The sequence below is a fragment of the Eucyclogobius newberryi genome, unplaced genomic scaffold (genome assembly GCF_026437365.1).
Source record: "Eucyclogobius newberryi isolate DKJ021-1_F unplaced genomic scaffold, fEucNew1.0.hap1 SCAF_18, whole genome shotgun sequence".
In the NCBI taxonomy this organism is placed as follows: domain Eukaryota; kingdom Metazoa; phylum Chordata; class Actinopteri; order Gobiiformes; family Gobiidae; genus Eucyclogobius; species Eucyclogobius newberryi.
In genome coordinates, this window is record NW_027315812.1 from 17,288,091 (window position 1) to 17,310,252 (window position 22,162).

At 40.0% G+C, this 22,162-nt stretch overlaps 1 protein-coding gene across 2 annotated transcripts in view; it reads left to right on the forward strand.

The window, feature by feature from the left end:
- Positions 1–22,162, forward strand: part of stau2 (staufen double-stranded RNA binding protein 2) — a 48,818-nt gene that overhangs the window by 3,906 nt on the left and 22,750 nt on the right. For both annotated transcript variants that reach the window (XM_072450738.1, XM_072450737.1), the window contains exons 6-11: positions 7,470–7,629; positions 9,367–9,474; positions 13,302–13,514; positions 13,745–13,882; positions 15,311–15,439; positions 17,973–18,030. In XM_072450738.1, coding sequence (XP_072306839.1) covers positions 7,470–7,629; positions 9,367–9,474; positions 13,302–13,514; positions 13,745–13,882; positions 15,311–15,439; positions 17,973–18,030 — 806 coding nt within the window. The remainder of the gene's footprint in view (positions 1–7,469; positions 7,630–9,366; positions 9,475–13,301; positions 13,515–13,744; positions 13,883–15,310; positions 15,440–17,972; positions 18,031–22,162) is intronic.

The following is a 22,162-nucleotide window of genomic DNA, read 5'->3' on the forward strand; positions in this document are numbered from 1 at the left end:
GTCCTTCTTTTAGTGTGGTCAAGGCTTTTATTAATGAAAGTGATTATGAATTCTCTTCATAAGATGACTGAATATCTGCTGGAGTGACGGGCTATGTCCACTATCAGTCACCATAATGATGCTGCGGCCAAGGGAAGGTTTCCATATAGCCCATGTCCTTACCTATTATGATGAATAAGAGTGATCCAGAGTCATGTTGATGGAGAATCCAACCATTAAAAGGGCAGCCTGGCTCTGATCCATCAGTGCACTAATCACCAGCACGACCTGTATTGATTCCTTCAGAAAGTGCCCTGATGAGAAAATACAGCGATAATATGAAAAGTTCATTTATCTGTGTCTTAATGAATCTTATTTATGGTGAAGGGTCTTGGCATTATACCCGACCATCCGCGTCTGCGCTTAAACCGAAGAATTATGGCTGTCCTAATGCAGGGACATTGTTCATCCCTAAATACTGATTCTCTTCCTTATCTTAATTTTTATTTAATTTTTTACAAACTGATCCAATATCTGACAGAGGTGCCGTGCAACGTTGTTAGGAAATCGAGCCTAAATGACTCACAGACGGATCAGGAAAATATTTGGATTATCATGATATGCAGTTACATCACTGCTCACCTCATGGACAATCCCCACTCCTGTGTTCCTGTGTTATCATTGGAAAACCTGTTTGGATTGACTCATTGTGGACTCCTCCAAATCTGAGGTTTCCTCCTGGTCTCTGTGGAGGGACTACATTGTGCTTTGTGTCGAGGAAGTAATTTAGAATAGGACTTTCCCTGTTTGAGCAAGACAGCGTCTAGTCAGAATGAAGCCACCCACCTTCCCTCATCTGGTTCAGACTGTTTCAGTGTAAATACTGCAGGAACTGTGTGCTGCTGAGTGATGATCTGTCCTCATGAGGTGCATTCATATTTAATTATAATTGTAATGGCAATGTCTTGAATTTATAGCACCTTTCAATATTGGTGGGCGATATCTCAACATTGTAGGAGTCTCCGGGTAACAATAACTAATCCATAGTTGAAGTTTCAAAATCAGAATAGCAGTCAAATGTGAAAGGACTGTAAAATTACCCAGAAAAGTGCAGATATTTATCGCTTTATATCCTTAGTTACAATATTACAGCAAATACAACATTAATACATTGCACTTATATTGTCTTTTACATTGCATTACTTCAATAGAGTTAACTGAAAAGTTAGTGAAAAAAGTATTCCAACCCTCCAGTGGATGTTTCCTTTCTTTCCTATAAAATAGATTTGCCTTTGGATACAAACTACTTTATTAATCAGTGAATCAGGGAACCTTAAGAGTGTTCGTGCCATGTTTAAGGAAGTACATTTGTTATTATAATATATTGACTTCTGTCCTTGGCCTAGAAAAAAACCCAGGAGTGCTTTTATGAAGAGCACACTCCAGCAGCCATTTAGATAACAAGGCTGAATATTGCAGACCTGGTACCAAAGACTCGATTTGGTCTGACCAGGCTGGCTTTAATGACTTACAAACTGTGCAACATGTGAAGAACTCAATACATTAAGATATGTCTAAACCTAGCTCAGAAATATGTCCAATAACCAGAGTACAAACCTTTACACAAGAACAAAACATAAGGCTAGGATGAAATTATATTGCAGAAATCAAATCTTGATTTAGTAGTGATCTAAACTTACTACCAATAACATAACCTCAGAACTTTGTTCAGGCATTTTGGACTATTTTGGAAACCTTAACCAATTTTTTTTTTCTAGTAGAAAATATGAATTACTAGTCCTGTGGATATTACAAACATTGTAATACAACCTTGAAGTCAGAATTAAAATAGTACGGCAGAAATATGAAAAAGCGGCTACTTCTTTGACAGCCACATTGTCTTATATGTGTGTCTGTCTATATAAAGAAAGAAGACTTGGAAAGATCCTTGAAAACTGAACACCCTTCTCATGCCTGCAGCTCTCCACTATAACTTAAGACACATATTCAGAGGTGTACTTTGTCATCTACTTTTTCTAATTGGGCCAACCTGTCCCGCTGAACAAGATAAATCTGCCCATGAGGATTTTTCTATATTCAATGTTTCCTCTCATCCCGGCATCAGATGTCCTCACCCACACGCACGCACACAATTCACTTTCAGTTTATTTGATAGAGCCCCTTATCGACCTAGTGGGATTTAAAATCTCATATAGCATAACCAGGACACAATGTACTTCTTCATCCAACAGCTAGCATTCCTCAGTTATGTTTTCTTTTATCTGTCTTGTCATCGCCGTTCCAAACCTCACAAGCCTGCCAAAGCCCACAAGGTAGAGACTTCAGAGGAACAGCGTTTTATTGCATTTCTCCTGTTGAAAATGCATCCAGAATGACTTGTAAATCTGCTGCATTTAGTCAGACGTATGCTATCTGATTCTCCGCTTCATAAATTGCATTGGGCGACATTCCAGAACAAAGGATAATCTGTCCAAATTGTACAAATGGGTGTAAACTCATAAAGCGGTGTTTTATTGAGGAGACTTTGGGGGGAGGAGCAGAGGAATAGAGGTCCAATGTAAACACAGGCGCCTCGAATGATTTGTACTCCTTCAGTGACACACAAGCCATACTCTTTTATCTCCCTTCTCCCGAATAGACTTGAGAGTTTGTGTTTCCTCACCTCCTTCTCCTCAATGCACTATGGGAAAATTATTAGCTTACCACTGTACAAGGCAATAAAAGCATCTTTTGTAAGGTTCCGGTTGGATGAGTCAGGATACTTTTCATATAAACAGCATGTCGGAACAAACACACCTATTATCGACAACGGCTCTCCCCACAATACAAACAGAATCCAATGGAGAGTCCCCTGTCAAGATTGTTTTGTGTTTAAGACTGATTCAGACGCTGCACTCAAATGGGCTTTAGGATCTTTTCTCCTCCACTGGGCATTGACGCATGTTTTCTTTTCTTCCCACAATGACCTTTTATTTTATTTTTTTTAGAAATAACTCCCATCTTACACACAGTTTGTTTTCATTATTCAGTATAAATTAATGCTTTCCTCCCCCGTTTGTTGAGTTTTTTTTTTTTTTTAATAAATGGCTTGGGTTTCTGAAATAAAACTGCCTTTTATAGATTCTACCGCTTCTTCTGTTGAATTTCTAATAATAAGAAATCCACATGAATAACCTAACGCATTCTTTAAGGCCACCGCTCTAATGTATGCAATGCAACACATATAATTGGATCTGATGATGCGTTGATGCTCTAAACCTGTTTAAATCCTGTTTTTCTCCTCTGAGCCCATCATTTAGGGTAACGCGTGATCTGAACAAGGCTTGAAAGGGACCTTGGATAGACATGATGTAGTGCTATAAATACGGCCTTCAAAAGTCAGCTTTCAGTATTTGATCCTTACAAAAGCTTGTAGGTAATTTCAAGTTTCTCGCTGTCTAATGATTGCTGAATGATTTCAAGACCGCAATTTATCAGCCATCAATTTATCTGCCTTCATTTCTTTTTGCTGTTCATGTCCAACAGTGCTGTTGTTTCACCACATTTACACTGTTGACTCGTATAATTCAGATGATGTTGTTTCATTCATTGTTTGTTAACTTCAGATGGTAGTCCAAGCGGCAAGTCACTTCATCACCAGAACAAGATGCAGGTTTCATAATTTGTGTTCTGTGTGCTAGAATTATTTTCTTTACTTAATTAGTTTCTGAAGGAAATTAAATTGGCTCTTTTTGTTTTTTTTACTTTTGGATTAAATCTCCAATGGAAGTATTTACTATTGGGCGTTCAGATTTATTCTCCTGTGCTGTAACTAAGGGCTTTTGTTCTTTTCAACTTACCAAGGGAAGTAAAGTCTTTTCTACTAAAACATACTCACATTTAGGGTTGGCCTGACAAGTTAATGACAATGAGTATAAAACAGCAGGTTCCATTTGTAATGATCTTAATGAGGACCACAGGATGTAATTTTATTCTGATCTCCAGCCAGCTGCAGTCCGAACAGTTGGCACTAACACACCGTAACATGTAGATGCTGTCGTCTTTTTTTTTTTTTTTGGTGCTTCACAAAAACCACAAGGTCATTTTAGCCTGTGATCTTGTTCAATGCATTGTTATTCATGCAATCCTTGTTTTCAGTCAGTATAGAAATAATAGCTGCAATAACCATTATTTTCAAGCTGTTCTTTTTATTACTATTGCGGCAGAAGCCAAGTTTTTTCGCTTAGCAAAAACATTTGCATTTATTCTCATGCTACTTGTCAACCTCAGAGTAGTAAATCATCCTCCTTAATGCGTTGTTATTGCTCAAAATAATAGGACGACGGGCGCTGTAGGCTAGTTTTACATGTGCCGGGATGTGACTTCTCATCCAGCAGTCACACAAGGAGGCCAGCGACACCCGCTCTTATTACAGGCCTAGTACAGAGGGCTTTAATCTTGTTCTCTACCACAAAACCACAACAAACACTACAAACAATGAGCACTGTAAGCTTGGACAAGTTAATTGAAATACTGGAAGTTATATAAGCCAACGCTACATGGCCTTGGTACAGCAGCCCTTGTTAACAGGTAAGGGTATTCTGCTTTGTGGGGCCCAGCTGATCGGAAAAGGGGGAAAAGCTCTCAAAACTCAAGTAGCTGAGCATTTATCTGACCCAAACTGCCCTCACACCCCAGGAGCTCATTCAAAACAACTTTTCATGCAGAAAAATACTAGGAAACAGTTTATTTTGGTACTTTGATGTTTTCTTTTGTCCTGTCTTTGAAGCAAAACGCTAAAATCATTTGAACAACAAAACATCTTACTTTTCCATGCATTACATCATTTTGTGTTAACTCTTTTAATTTGAGCTGTTTTACCTGTGGGGACAAAGTATAATGTAGACAAAGATAAATGGACATTACTGTCTGTTGTTTTTCTAACTTTGCCATAGTTTTCATCAATGAATACACAGGGTAAATTATATTAAACAGTAGTTAATTTGCTAATCGTTTCAGTTATTGTCAGTCAAACTGCATTTTCTTGTCCTTTTTTGTTTTCTCTTTTTTTTTGTATCCGTATTTGCTTTACCAAGGCATTTCTCTCAGTCTTCCCGTTCACATTAGTGGTTTCCAAACCCCACATGTGCATGAAAACTACCTCCCAACGCAATGACACTCGTGTTTTGGGCCTAATGTTTACTTGACTACACTGTCTCACACCACAATGTCTTTCTTACATTAGCAATTGCGTGAGGCAGAAGGAAAGCAGTGCAATCACTTGTGGACACACACATGAAGTAAGGACCCAAGGAGTTAGGAGTGAACACAAGTGAAAGTCTGGCAGCAGATTGGAAGAAAGTACAGCTGGTGGAGGAGAGACCCTTTCCAACATTTTCTTCTTTTTTGTTTTTTAAGCCTCCATATATTTGTCATACATTTTCTCTTGACTTCTCCCTCTTCTTCAAACGTATATGTTTATAGATTAGGCTGTTCGTTTAATATTTACCTATTGGCTCTCTTGTTGGGCTGAAAAAGTAAACATGTAGACTGCTCTGAAATAAGTCAGTTTGCCCTTTAGGGCATAGTGCTTGTAAACAGTTTCACTCCTGTCACTGTCCAAGTTTTGGTCCCGTCTGTGTGCTGTCTGTGTGGTCTGATGCCTCCTGTTTTATGTTATGTGTGATTAAGATTAAATACTAACCTTTACTACTGTGCTGCACATCAAATACAGCGGCTGGAAAGCATATGCCTTCAAAGTCTATTTCATCCTGATTCATAACCTGCTGCATTTAGCTGATCACTTATCATTTGATGAAATTGTGGCATCTTTTGTTTGTTCTTTCCCTCTCATCTCTGAGCCACACATTATCAGGCAGCAGTGTTTTTCCACAGCCGCCCTGCAGGTGTCCTGCTCCCATTCCCTCCCTGCAGGAGTTATAAAAACAGAAAAATAATTGATAACAAAGCCCTGCTAACACAGCCGTGGAGTCCTGATTTCTTGACTGGTTTTATGCGCACTGCTGTGATACTTCTTTGTTTGTCTGTGTAATTTTGACGAGAGCGTGTGTACATGCTTGTGTTCTTGGCAGACAGACTCCTGTCTAAGCCACTACTTTCCCACGTTGTAGTTGGGGTCTCCCACTGGTCGCCCTCTATGCTCCCTCTCTCCTCGCTCACTCCTCCTCTGCACCTGTATGCTGTGCCGCAGACACAGCTGCTCACATGGCGGCTCCGCGCTGTTGGCTCGGGCCCATGTTGCACTTGGCATGTCCTGGGAGACCCTGGGGCCACACTTGACATGCAACGGCCAAGCCTGCCTCGCCCCGGCAAGGCTGCTGTGGCCAGGAGTGAAGGGTCAATGGTGGAGTGCACGTCTCACTGCTCGAGAACATTAAGTAAGAACGGGATAGATGCTTTCAGCCAATTCTACTTGAAAAATGAATATTTGTTATTAGAAGAGGCGTGTTTCAAGATAGCAAGAACACATTTTGGGCTCCTACAGAAACTGTTTTAGTGACTTTCAAAATTATTAATATGTTTTTTATAAATAATTTACAAATAGACCTGTAAAATGTGGATTTTCTAATGCATTGCTTCTCAAAATTTGGTACCACTGGTTATACGCAGCAGGATTCAGATGGCGCAGTTCTGTTCCAATTATAGTTTGACCTTTAAATTAAAGACTGCAGATTTAGTCTTGCTTTCTAGTGTCACACAGCACTTGTATTGCAGTGTTTTTTTAATATTACTATGTGATTTGATCAAGACAGAAGTTTAAAGAAAATAATGCAATTAATACTTACAAATTACTACTAAACTTTTTAAAGCCCTATTTTGTTTTTTTACTAATGATATTTTGTTCTGCCATTGAAACATTAAGGCTTTAGTGCTATCATATTGTTAAGCTAATAAATCTGTTTCTTGGCGCCAATAAAGACACACTTCTTTGCATATCCTTGGCCTGTCTATAGGGAGCTACCACATGCAGTGTCTCTACGTCGGCATATATCGGTGAGACTGATATTAAAAACGTTTCCTCTTGTTAAGTTTCCCACTATTTCTCAGCCTTTTTGCTCTCGGCCCCAGAAGGAGGTATCACCCACATGGACTCGCAGACCTCTAAATCTGCAGAGTGACAGCTCAGTCCCACTCTGTCAAGGCCCAGAGAAAGAGGGGGAAATCTATGGTCGGAGCCAGAAGAAAGAGCAGCGGATATATAAGTGCCAGAGCTTTGTTTGCCGGTGCTACTTTGAGATCCAACAGTGAAACATCCGTCAAGCAGCCGGCCAAATGGCTATTGTGTAGTAATTGACCCTGATGAAGTGGTGGGCCCTTATTTGGGAATGTGTGAATTGATATCTTGGCTTTAAATCCTTGGGGCTCTCTCGCTCCTTCAGCCTGTAAACATATTAATCTAACATTATCCTTTAAACACCAATTTGGCATGTGTAATTAATGTTACTTTTTTGTGCTCTTGTTTACTCCAGGTACCACTATCCAGTTCCTAAGATCTTCTATGTGCAGCTGTCTGTGGGGAGCCATGAGTTCATCGGAGAGGGACGCACTCGTCAAGCAGCGCGACATAACGCAGCGATGAAGGCCCTACAAGCCCTGCGCAACGAACCCATTCCTGAAAGGCCTCCGCAGGTAATCACACTGAGCCAACTGTGTCCATTCAAAATTACAGAACATCTTCAATTATGGAAAATAATTGTCCCTGTAGGGGAATTTGCCTTCTGCAGTTGACCCATACTTCTTAGTTAATTGTTACAGCCTTAGTATTTACAATATTTCTGATCTACAAAGCGCAACTTCAGTACATGTCTGGAATTTGTTTAACAATGTTGTAAGTATTTGCCTATATTTGGTTTTGTTTATAGACAAGACGCAAAAGCTGCTATAGCAAGTACATCTCGACTGTAAAACTGCTTGTCATTCCAGTGGCTCAGCGTTATATTTTGACTTTCCAGCCTTCATTGTTCACATTACCCCTGCGGCTCTCTCCTTCCTTTTGACCGTTCTCACCCCACGTGGCTGTCCTCGTGTTTGACCCCGTCTCACTACAAAACTTCTCTGCTAATGAAAAGTCCAGGGATTTGTACTGCGGATCTGCCTGTGCTCCCGCAGGTTCTGACCGAGAGCATATTTTCAGTTATTAAGATGACTACATAACCAGCTTTCAACAGATTGAATTTAAATCCACAGCATCTCTAATTACTGTAATGTATAATTTTAGATTTGTTTGCGCCTGATAGGGATTTATCACTTCCAGTGTCACTGTGCCACTTCAGAGTTTTCTTTTATTTGTAGAGCCTAACTTTTGTTATCTTCTCTCACCGGAAATCGGAGTACCCCATATCCTCTGAGTCTGGCAGCACTGTCGGTTATTTAAAACGTTTTGGCTCCTCTCACCTGCTGTCTTGTGGTGTTGGGCGGCGTAAATGGGCTCTTTGTTTGCTGCGGCTTCTGAGTCTAGGTTTACAAATTGTGCCACATTGTGACTTTAGTCATGTCCATCACTCTGGCTCCATGTAGTATCCAGTAGTATAAAGAAGAAATATTTGTGTATCTCCCTATCAAAAACCCACCCAAATAAATGGCAATTTCAAATGACTCAATTGCGATCTGTAGATTTTTGGATTAGTTGCCACAGAGCAAACAATAACCCAACAAAAGGCTTCTATGGCACACTTATAAAGGTCACATCTTAAACTTTAAAGTACGAGAAGGGAGGAGTTTGCTCGAGGCTTTGGTGTCTAAAATGCAGTTGATGTTTCGGCCATGAAGTCTTTTGATGGCTGCCATGTGTAACTACTGTAATATGTAGATTACCTAATTTTCCCAGCTCACTGCTTCTGTATCACACCAATATGAAGAAAAGGTTACCAGCTTTCATTTTGTCTTTGTCAAAGTAAGGCTGTCTTTCTGCTCAGTTGTCTAGCCTTGAGACAATCTTCACACTATTAATCTCCAAAAACTGCTGCTGCTGAGAAGTCTGTGAATATAAATGCCAAGTGAAACGGTAGACTGGTACATTATGGAAGAAACCCTTTTATGTCACAATACTGAATATCCAGCAGCGCATATTTAGTTTCTGTCAAGGCCTATGCATTCACCCACTCAGTGACAGCTTCCTGTGAAATATAAGGTATCTGATCTGATGAATCATGCACTGTATCAAGTCACACAGGGACAGGACGAGCCCAGAGGGACAGACCCAAGTCAATCCCTTGTGAATGGAGGTGGACATGAAGAGATAAGTATCGAGACAAAGTGTTCACACACCCAGAGTCTTTCATCGACCCTTCTAGCTTGTGATATTGAATTGTGATCTGTAGTTTCAATCTGGTGACCATATCAACCATTTTCAATTATGTTTTCCAGGCTCCGGAAGAACAAGAAGACAGTGAAGAAGGCACAGATGCCAGCAAATCAGAAATTAGTTTGGTGTATGAAATAGCCCTGAAGAGGAATTTCTCCGTCAACTTTGAGGTAAATTAATATTCTAATGTGTCATTAAGATGTAGTCATTTCTTTAGTAATTATTCACATTTTAGTCATGGGAATCATCTTTTAGTTTTCTTTCCCCAAAATTTCCCTCTAAGGAGTGAACATATTTCACACATCTGTAATGGTTGTGAAATATCAGCTTTGAATTATGAGCAGTAGTAAAGAATAGGCATCCAGCAGTTAATTTGTTGCCTTTGAATTTCATAACGCCTGTTTGTGTTGGACAGGCATTTTGATATTCAATTAAAAAAATCCACCCGAATGATTAGGTCTTCTTTTTGACTGAAGCTGTGAATATAGTGCGTGTCCTCCGATGACCCTCAGAGCTTGATCTTGGCTTTCCCCATGTCAAGCTGACTCAGATTCTCTCCATGATCAGGCTCTTCTTTTGCTCCACTCCACAAGGTGCTAAAAACATGGGAGGCTCAGTTTACTCTGTCAGCCCCCTCCCTTCCTGTGCAGGATCCCTCCCTTCCACCTCAACCACTATGTCTCCAAAAATCACAGATCAGTAGCGGCTGGGATAGTTCGGACATACCAGTATTTGTGGATCAAAGGACTCGGTCAGCCCTGCAAGTTTACTGCACACAAGACGCTTTAGTGACCAGTTCTCCCTCCCACCTCCACACCAGTTTGAGGCACTTTTGCTCATTAGAGCGTCACATGGATGTACTTCCAAGAACATCTATTCATCATTTCTGCTAAAAAAGAATTGATGTGACAAGTCATTAACGAATGTCTATGTCACTGTCAGCAGTTTAATTTTCAGACCTCCCAAAGTGGATATGCTGGATATAAAACCAGACACATTCCTCTCAGTGTCTCCATGCTGGAGACTGTCGCATCTTCTCTGCTTTCATACCTGAGGCAAATCTCTAATCTCTTTCTTAGATTTCTGTCTATTTGTATCTGCCTCATTCAATGTTTAGAACATCTGAAGGAAATGCTTCAGGTTTGAAATTATTCGCTAGTCAGTTTCCTTTAAGTATTTGTGTTCAGTGACAAATACAGTGACAAATAAGGTCATCAAAGTTCCCCTTGTGCACCCTGAGATGCCTACTGTGAGCTTTTAATTCGGACAGTTCTGTTTCATATTTTTGAGAGATTGTTCATCGATTCTCCTGTGCCCTGTCAAACTAAATTGCCCGAAAGCCATTTCTCTGAAGTATGTACCTCTGCTGCCTATTTTTTATTCATCACAATCAGATTGGTGAATGTGGCTATGGTGTCAGTGACTCAAATCTTTGTTGATTCTTTTCTGTCTTTTGGGGTCATTACATGCAGCTCATTAAAAACACTGGCCCCGTCCAGTGCCCTGTCATGACGCTTGTCTCATACCTGATCCTGGACCCCTGCAGTAGGCCACAAACATGCTGCACTCTCGCTTCCTATACTCGTCACATTATCTTTGAGACCAACATTTTTCTGACTTCACATTATCTTCCCTTTAAGTATGACTTTACCCATGAGTCATTGCTGCATAGCGGCTTTCCCATCGCTTCAACGGTATGAGTCGTCACAGTTAAAATATTAATCCCACCATCAGGCAATATCTAACAGGTGTCGGCCTCAAAGACAGTCAATTCTATTAATCATTGCTTGTATGTGGATCGACTCTCATTCCCACAGGAATACGAATGTCCGAGCCAAGAACCTCCTATCTCACATGAGGCAGCTTCCCTTAGGGCTTGTCCATCGACCATACATCACAAGAGGCTTTCTTTGCCTTGCCAGTCTGTGCCATTGTCCTGCCCTGCTCCGGCACAGTACCTGAGATCTCATGCGCAACCCCTCTGACAGCCAAGGGTTCTAATGTCTCAATCAGGAGGCAAAACCCACCCATGTTGTAAGAAAGTGATCGAGAAGACCGTAACAAAAAGATCAACATTGAATTACCAAGCGCTTCCTGTCGACAACCTGATCTGATCCTTGGTGCAAGCCGGGCGTGTTTGTTTGCCTGGACCGCGCTGGATGTGTGTGCTGAAAGTGCTCTCGTGAATGAATGGGAATTGCTGAAATCCCATCGGCGTGGTGCAGATCCCGTGTCATCTGCCAGGAGACTGACTACAGCTTGTCTGCTCCCATCCTGAGCCAAGACTGTGTGAAGTTTTACTCCTGATCTCAGTATTTCAACTCTTTATCATCAGTACAATTCAAATTTTCCATTATGACACACTTTTTTTTTTTCCATAACTGAATTGGCTTAAAATAGGCAGGGAACAAAGTTATCTAGTGTTCATTATGCTTGCTATTGTGGAGTAGATTAGTAAAGAAAGTAAATATTTTGATTGATTCTTACTTGGAACTATTTGCTAGCTAATTTAATGTACCGTAAGTGAACTCGTACAGATAGATAAGAGACAATTGCCTCTGTATTTTATCAAATGTCATAATTCATTGAAAGATCACATTTAGTTTGTTTTAAGTGATGTCGGCTGACGAGCGGTTGATGTGAAATGTCATGTCATCGTTGTAAAAAACAATGACAGAGGCTTTGCTTCAGTGCTAAGCTGCCATGTAAGATTTCCTTTTATTGGGGATGATCAAGACCAGAGCAGATCCCAAGGGTGAATCTTTAGTTATGGTTGACAGCTGTTTCATTCCAGGCAAACATGAGATTTTCTGCAAATAAAATTCTTAACATTTTCTTATGAGGTGTGTATGTGTTTCCCAATTGGTTTAGTATATTTTTGTGCCAGAATATGAAAAGTTAAAGTAAATATACTGTCTGCAATCTGTTATATGTAGGTTTAATAAGAATGGTGATTTACTTGTATGTTTTTTTTTATTTATTTTTATCTGACAAATGGAAATGAGTCACTCCTGGAAATACATGTTGTGGAACATTTATTTTCATTGCGTTAATAAAGCTAATACAGGTGTATAGATGGAAAGTGGAGCTCCTGAACAAATCACTCATTGTTCTTCCCAGGCACGTGTATTAAGACATGCTGATATAGAACCTTTGTGGAATGCAGATAGGCAGCATGATTGGGATAAATCATTTTTGCGGTCACTGGGTTTGTATTAACTGTTCTAGATTGCATCTGATTGCTACAATTTGTGCTGTCTACCACGTCAAGGCAGCAGAGCCACACATACACGAACCAGAACTAACTCTCATTCATCAATCACACATGCTGGAAGTAGTAAGTGTTGGAGTGCTTATATCTGCGGTTTCTTTACCACATATGAAGACTGGCGGGCTCCACCTGTTACCCAGTGTTTTGGGGCTTTACAGGAAGTAGATTTGATTGCAAAAGCATGACCTAACGCTGGTCGATGTTTGTTTTAGGTCTCCCAGGTGACCAGAGACTAGAGGAAGGAAACTGAGCCCTCATCACTAGAGCCTGTCATCTAGGAACATGTTAGTCTTCAAGTGTCTTTGGACATCGGCGCTGGGTATAGCAATAACATGTGCTTATGGGCGAGGCACAGATGTTCTGGGCCACCTGGTGAAGTGGTGTACAAAAAAATTGATTAAGCACAAACCTCTGCTCGAGCTGAACATTATTAAGAGCAATTACTGTGATTAGACTTGTGATAAATACTCCTGGGGGATAATAGATGTTTGTAAACTGTGTTCGGCAAAAGAACTTAATGAAGTTAATGACTTTCTGCTTTGGCCTGCTGAATGCCTAGATAATTGCATCAACAGATCTGTATTTATCACTTGGCAGTTGATGGATTCTGTTTCTGCTTTTGGCTGTAACAAGATGAGGAACACCAAATAGACTGTAATCAGTTTGTTCTATTCAACTAACTAAACAAAGCTGTGAACTGGATTTTTGCGTTGCTGTCCTCTGCAGGTGTTGAAGGAGAGTGGTCCTCCTCACATGAAGAGCTTCCTGACTAGAGTGACGGTGGGGGAGTTCAGTGCCGAGGGCGAAGGCAACAGCAAGAAGCTGTCCAAGAAACGTGCTGCGCTGTCTATTCTGCAGGACCTTAAGAAGCTGCCCTTTATCCCTATTGTGGAGAAACCTAAAACACATTACAAGAAACGTACCAAGACCATCCTCAAGGTATTACAACTAAACATGTGTGAGGCACTGAACGTCCCTCACCTGTCTAATCCCCTTTTGCATCTATCTGATTCAGACAATCCCTCTAATTTCCGTTCATGTCAGGTGTATAAAGGCTTGAAACATGAAGACGACTTATCATTTCAAACCCACTAGAGTGAAATAGGGGATATAAAGATAAGTTGCCTGCAATGACCGAAACTGAACGCTTCCTTTTTATTTCCATGAAGACAGGACCAGACTATGGCCAAGGCATGAATCCAATCAGTCGACTGGCCCAGATCCAACAGGCCAAAAAGGAGAAGGAGCCGGAGTATGTGCTGCTCTCAGAAAGGGGGATGCCCCGTCGCAGGGAGTTTATTATGCAGGTAAATGGTACACTTGATTCACTTACAAAAGTATTTTTGAAGTATGAAAAGGCTCATTAACTTGTGAATGTAATAAATGAAGACTTGATAATCGTAAAGCTTCACCCAGCTATGTACCAGCTGTGTTTCTGATCAGGACAAGACCACGAATAAATCCTCTGTCTGGCCAGAGGCAGCCACCGCTCCATTATATAATACTATGGCTTTCTCTGGGAACTGTTGCTGTCTCCTATTTCTGTCTTTAGTGCTGGTCTACAAATTGTAAAATGTGTTTGAAAATGCCAGCCCTTCAAGGCAGAATCTTAGAAATACTCAAATAAAAGCTTTACAAACAGAGATGTGGATGGAGCACTTGGCTATTATCATTTAAGATGTCTTTTAATTTGACTTTTAAAATCTTGTTTGAAGTGAACAATATTCAAGCCTTACAGCAACTTGTTATTTCTTGCAGAGAAGTCATTTCTTCTTGTTTACAAGAATGCACAGACTGTACTATTCACTGAGTGAGTGTAGCCCGTACATAATGGAGCCAGCATTCATTAACAGAATAAAAATGTCATGCTCTTGCCGAAGAATCAACCTTTAACCCTGGAATAAGTTACGGATGAGTGCGGTTTATTAGCCTGTAAATAGAGCTGGAGCTTTGCATGATGGGAAATCTCATCAGATCACACCAATTTGCTTTGTTTAGCATTGCCTGAAGTCTCTGAATGTCACGCATTTAACTCCAGATCATTAAAAGACAAATAGAATTGTCTTTTTATTAAATATAGTAACATTCATGTTACTATTTGTGCAAAACTATCACTATTCATTTTTTCTTCCTTTCTTATTTGATCCGTCTCAGCCCTTAATCCTTGTTTTTCATATGAAGACAAATCCTTTAGTGTCGGGCACTGTTTCAACCCTATTTTCCATGCTCCCTATCCACACACAGCAACTTGTGTGTGTTGTTCTGTTTCATGTGTACTCTATTTTCTACTAGAGAGCCTCTCTTCCTTTAGATAGAGTTTATATTAATCACACTGTCTCCCTATTTAAGCTTCTGCAGCTGTTCATTCAAAACAACGACATTGTTTAAATCAATCATCCCCTTGTATTGTGCGCTCTTCTTGATCCTGCTAAACATTTGTGCACATGTCAAACCACTCTTGAGTTTTTACGCTCAGTTCCTTTACAGAATTTGGCATCAACAGGGTAATTTGTACACTGTAATTGTCTGTTTGCATAACACAACGACAGCTGAAATTCCCTTTGAAATAATTAGTTTACTTCCTATGTCAACAGATTTGATGTTTTGGAATCGGCAAACTAAACACTTGTTGAATAGAAATTGAACAGCTAACTTTGTCTGGCTTGCATAAAAATTTGAGTAACACAGATTACATAGACTTTGTTGTGACTATAGGCTTCTCTTCTTACGTGTAGGTAAAAGTGAATAATGAAGTTGCCACGGGAACAGGACCTAACAAGAAAGTGGCTAAACGCAACGCAGCGGAGGCAATGCTCCTGCAGCTGGGATACAAGGCCTCCACAGTAGCACCTAACCCGGCTGAGGTATGTTCAGACGTCACGTGTCTCTGTAGTTCACCTCTTTCTATTATTATTTATGATTATTCATCTTGAGGACACAGAAGGAAAACATAAGGTCCATAGAAATTTAGGTCTCTGTTATGAGAGAAGATAAAATGAAACTTCAAGCTGGACAACTCTGGGGAAGCCAAAAATCTATCAAGCTCTTGTTGCGTCTGTGGTTGTGGTTTACATGCATTATTAAAGCCATTAGTCCCATTTAATCATCCATTAGTCCCATTTAATCAGAGACTACCATTAAATGCATGAATAATTTAATATTAATATTATTAATATTTTCTGGTGTATAAATAAATATGCTAGACTGAACTATGCTATATATGCTACAGTTGATATCCAATATCCATAACAAGGCCCACAGGATCACAAATTCATTTTTCAGTACAATTAAAAACAAACCATATGGGATATTGAATTATTGATTGCGTTAAACATAAGATATATTTTTAGCTTAATTGCACTTCTAGTTTAATTCAGACTGTTATGAGTCCGTTCAGAGAGAGTAGGTTTTTGTTTATTAAAAGTTACATTTTAACAGTTTTTACCTTTTTAGGGCAGTTGTGAAACCCACTCCAAACACCTCCAGCTATAAATAAAGCACTTACATTCAAACCCTGTGTAGCTGCATGTGAAAGCCTTACATAAACCATGTGTTCTGTATCTCATCTATACAGTCCTGCCCTGAATCCAAGCTCTTCACTTCACCAAATTAGTCGGTCATGATTCTATTGACACGCTCGGCCAATTACATAATCCGTCAAGATCATACGAACTGCCAGTGTTTTTGCAAGCCAACCATTGATCACCATCATTTTTAGTCACCTCATTGGTTTAAGCACTAATCAGATAAAAGTGAGGTTGCATAACTTGAATCTGTGCGTGTGCTTCGCTCCCTAGACAGCTCATTAGTTAGATATGTGGTGCAGTATCCATCTCCTCCAGGCTGCCATACCATGAAGGCGCATATGAGGAGTTGCTCTTATCAGGATAGAAAGTTGACTCTTGATCACTGCCCATCTCAAAGTCTGCAGACAATTTTAATGCATTTTTTATACCAAACCTCAAACGGCATAATTAAATAAAAAAAAATTGCAATTTTGATTTTAAACATATACATTGTCTATACTGTATGATGGTATTCACAAAACTGAACATTTTCCAACATTGTTCAACCTTTTAGACATTAAGTCAATTAAACATCAAACATTTTTATTGGTCGAGCAAATGTTTTATTGGGATTATGAGGATTTAGCAGAAAGGAGAAGGCATAGAGAGTGAGCTGGATTTTTGGTATTGAATTGAGAGTTTAATCTATTTCCCACATAGAAATGTTGCCATTGCCCCATTTGTCTTAGGTTATAGAGTTCAGTTACTTATGCATTTCATTCATTAATTTCTTGTTTACCGTATTTCCCAGACTATGTCGCACCGGCCAAAAAATGCATAATAGAGAAGAAAAAAACATAAGTTGCACTGGAGTATGAAATGCGGTTACAAGTGTGAAAATAACAAATAATATCACACATAATTAGCTCCGGAGTATAAGTATATAAGTACAAGTCGTACCACGGCCAAAACTTTTAGTCCTGAAAATACAGTATTTTTTATTAAGAGTAAATGATTTTAAGACCATGGTCTGCTGTCACTGTCAGCTATCAGTTGAGTTCAAATCCGTTGTAGGGGGTCTGGATCTGGACAAACCACTCAAAAGATTTGAGTATTATCTCATTGTTTGGAACCATCATCATCAAAATGAAACCAATTGTTTATATTGGTATTTTCAGAACTTTTAAGATATAAGTTATACATAGGCAAAAATATGCATGAGTGCACACAAAAATCCAGATTGATGCTAAGAGCTGTAGACAAGCGAAGGATCCAGGGCACTACAGTGTTTTCATGTGTGTGAGCGAGGAATTGAAATGCATTAGCACCAGTGTCTTCCATGTACACTATGTTCATCACCAGGAGCTAAAGTCGCACAACTAAAGCCTATTGTTGTTTTTGTTTCAAACTGGAGAGTGACATCTGAGATGTCATTAAATGAAAATGTATTAAACAGTCGCATACAAATCCTATTCCATCTTTGATTGCCAACATCAGCCTCATATTTTTTGTCTGGTCATAATCTGAAACTGCAATGAAGCATTTTGATGATCATTTCGTAAACCGAGGACAAAGATCTGCATATTCTGATTGAACTTTGTAATCAATTGATAAAAACTGTAAATGTTTGCATGAGCAGGCATTTGTACTGCTGCACACGTTGAATGGAATCCCTTTTAGCTCCTAAACACTGACAACCCCCCTAATTAAGTAGTTGGCTGAGACAGACACTAGGCTTCTTAAGCATCCCCTCCTGTGAGCGCTCGTCTCTTTGTGGGCCAAACAGTAGGAAGGAACTCCTCTGACATGCGTGAAGGAGCTGTCTGTTGAAAAACTTGACATCTCTCTTACCTCCCCTCCCCTTCTCCTGCATCTCTCGTTATAAATATAGATGGACAACAAAGGCTGGAACGGACAAAAGGCGCCATTTACCGAAGCCACAAGTAACGGTGAGTAGGAGCTCTCCTGGTTTCCTCCTCTGTCCTGCAGGTGGGTTTATCCGGCGAGATGGCCCAGCGTTTAATCTCTCTGACCGGTCAATGGGGCTCTGACTGTCAGCTTAATGGGCCTGGCGTCCTCGTGGGGAGCCTGCGAATTCAGTCTTATTCATATACGGCTTATACGGGTTGGGTGTGCTGAGGCCCACCAGGGAGTCCACCTCCCTCTGCCTTCCTGCGCGACAAAAATTTAGGCTTTCACTTGGGATTAGCGCACAGGGATAAAGGAGCTAAAGATGCATGCACATATGCAGACCAAACACAGATAGAATTGGGATTTAAAACTTTTAGTGTAGGTAATTGCTACTGTAGACAAAATAAGTCTCTTTGATAGGCAGCGGTGGAAGACGCATGACTAAAAAGTAGCTTTGGTGAATAATAAAGTAAATGTAAAGCGCTGCCTAATTATTAAAAATAGTACGTTTTTATTTACAAGATGTTATAAAGTGTACAAGTAAATATGTTTCAACTTGCAAATGTATTAAAGCTATTGCCACTAGTACTCTAGATTGTTTTGAAATTCAATCCAATACAGTTATAAATCAAGGTTTAAAAAAAGAAGATTATTTTCATAAATACACTTTGTCACACTTCTGGATAGAGGATTAACTTCACACAAGTCTGGACCAATTTAAGAACATGTTTATATTTTAGGTTCAAGCCTGTCAAGTGCAGTTTTCACATTAGCTGTGAGGCCAACATTCTTCATTTAAACTATATGACCCCCCTCTAAATTTGCACAAAGGGAGCAATAACTTACAAAAGACAACCTCCATAGTCATCACTTCAGTAGGAGCAAAGCGTCCCGTCACAGTTTCCAAGCATAGACAAATACAAAATAGGATTTATGATTGTGTTCGAGGGCCCTATGGGATGTCTCATTTTATAGATGGGGTGGGGCTCATAGGGTTCTCAAAACATCAGGGCGCAATTACGAAGGAAACAGCTGTGCTGTATCTACTTGTTGGCCGTGTTGTCTTATAATCCAAATAAAAACTATGAAAAAATGGCATTTGCCTATTTGGAGACTGTTCTATTTCCAGTTGTTTGTGTGTTGTGTTAGCTCAGAAGATTTTTTTTTTGTATTGTCCTCTGGGTGTGTTGTTGTAGCCAATGCTACATATACTTGTGTCACTTTAGCATTGTAGCGTAATCAGAATATTTCCTGATAGAGATTGTTTAAAAGGGGCGCACACGGCAGTCTCTTTCACTCGAGATGCCATGAAAGTTAGAGCCAGGAACTTGAAAAAGAGCAGTGTTTGGGACACATGAATAGTCTGTGGGATGTTGAGCAGTGGAGTGGAAAACAAACAGATCGCCTTATTAGATTTGAATGTGCTGTCGTCACTGTGGGCTAGTGGAGACGGCTGGCAGCGCTGCTCTGACACAAGGTATCCAGCTCCAGCCTGGAGAGGAAGCGGATGTGCAGGCTAATGTTCTCAAGCAGGAGTTGCCAACAAGACTTTACATAAACTTTATTCAGATGAACCACAAATCTGTTTTTTTTTGTGATTTACTCCATCTCCTTAGAGTATTTATATACAAATGATTTATTCTGTTTGAATGCTTGTGGTTTGTATGGCCCAATTTCTCTGACTGGTGTTGCCCTATATACCTCAAGCTGAAAATCTTGTTTGCTGAAAGCAATCATTTGGTTCAATGCCATCGCTGCTCGTAGTTTACTGAATCTCATGCTCTCTATAATGCACAGCTATCTGCTAATTAGCGTTTGAACATTTCCAAACACAAATTCAAAATAAAACACACAAAAAGCATCAAATTACTTTTTTTTTTTTTCACATAAACAATTTAATTTAATTGACACAGCTGATCTGCTTTGTGTTTTCATGTATTTCTGTTTATTGATAATGCCAGTTATATTCGTGTAATTTGACACAATTTTAAACTTTTAGCACTGACATCCAATTGGTCTGTCCACTTGGATTCAACTTTAACTTCAGCAAATGGAGAAGGCTTTGTGCAGTGGTGACTCTCTCCCATTATCAATACAAGATCAATTGGTGAAAAATAATGCAACGCTGTATAGAAATACGGTAAATCTTGCCACAGCAAATTTGAGCTATAATCTAAGCCAAAGCTGCTCCTTCGTGTTTAACTTCGTGTTTAACTGCCCAAAAGCACCTTTAAAAACATTGTTACTGTGATAGGGGTCGCCTCTCCACAGATGCGTCCAGCAATCTGACTTGGTGCCGTCATCTTGTCCCCTTGGAGATGGATATGTTTTAGGCCATTATGGTGAAACATTCTAGGCAAAGCAGTGACATCTCCATGGAAACAAGCAGGTGGCAGACAAAAGTACAGAGAATATCTATTTTCACACAATGTTCTTGTCATATGACATTCAGTTCCCTAATCGATTATTTTAATGTTGAAGCTATATTCGTAAAGCTACATTTTGATCACTTACTGTAGTCACTTAGTCATGTTAATGATCCTCTAATACAGGGGTTCCCAGACTTTTCAAACTGGGACCCCCCAAATAACAATGCAACCGACCCAGAACCCCCACTGCAAAATGGGTTTACTTTAGTTGTTTGACATCATTTTACCAAAACATAACTTTTTGCAGTTTTAAAAATGGATTAAACACGGAGTCATAATTTTTTGTCTTTTAGTCTTGAAATCATTTGGTAACCCCCGCTCGGTGCCTCACGACCGCCCTGGAGAACCAATGTTCTAATATTACAGTTTCTTGAGCCCTTTTTGAACGACCATTGGGACCATAAACATCTTTAATAGACTCTATTAAGTATGTAACACAAGAGGAACATGTGTAAAGGACACTACTGTTAAACTGGTGAAACTGGTTGACCCGTTATATCCATTTTAGCACTCCATTTAATCCATAATGAAAGTGATTTGCCACTTTATTCCAGATTCATACTTTGAATAATGTCATGCACTGCTTTTGTGTGTGCTTTTGTATCTTCCCTTGTCCTCGGCTCCATGTGCGCTGAAGGATGCAAGCCCGCAACAAATAAGGTGACCAGGCACTAATAAAAGCAGTGAGCGCTGTGATTTTTCTTCTTTTATTCCCATGGGTACTGCAGCGGGCCTTTTCAGTCGTGTTGCCACATTTCATTTCCCGCTGTGGATGTGTGTGTGCTCGCATGTGTCTCGTGTGTGCTCCGGGTCCATGTGTGTGAGCTATGTGAGGCTCTTGCTCCACACTAGTGATTTATAGTGGCGGGCCTGGGTGCTGTCTGTTTTCGATCAGTCTCATGCATGGCTCTGGCTTCGCTCCAGAGCTCCCCTGGTCCACTGGACTCAAACTCTGAGTGGGACCTCACTGATAAAATAACCTTAACCCACCACAATGCAGTCTTTGAAATGTAACTTTTGCCATTTTTATTAAAGACTATTTCACAATTCCCCTTTTTTGATATACATTCTTGCACATACAGTCCACTCAAACAGATTACATTCAGGCCAAACTGCGTCCAAATAACTGTGTACTCCGCTAACGTCATGCTGGCTAACACCTTTCCTTTTTTTTATTACTACAGGCCTGCGAGTCTTTCTTGTGTAAATTCATATTAAAGTTGTCATCATTGGGAGTCGGGAGGGAAACGCTCCCACAAGTTGTCATTCCTGGCAAGAGTCGGTTTGTTTGGATTTGATAGCCATTTCCTTAAGCTTTTGCTGGAAAGAAAGTTTCCTTGTTCTTAATGCGAATAGCTGTCTGCAGGTTCCCAGAAAACTGACACTACGGATAGCTAAGAATAAAGTATAGAATATGTTTTGTGTGCGATGGTAACTCAAACAGGAAGTGGCCTGTCAGTTTTGGGCCTGCTCCGGCGTTTCTCCAGCTGTACACACTCGCATGAACAACAGCCACACTCACAGCTGGACCTGTGTCTCCAGTGACTGAAAGCGCTTTAGACACATCTGCCTTTAAATTGTAATGGCTAATTTCCTCACGCCGACTAATTAGTTTTTAAATTTTGGCTCTTTCGTTCTCCGTCCTTAAGGTGAGACACTGCAATAAGAAAAGTCTTATGGTTTACAATATGAAATTTCTTCTGTGCTTTACATTCATAAATGTAATAAAAGCTGTATTACA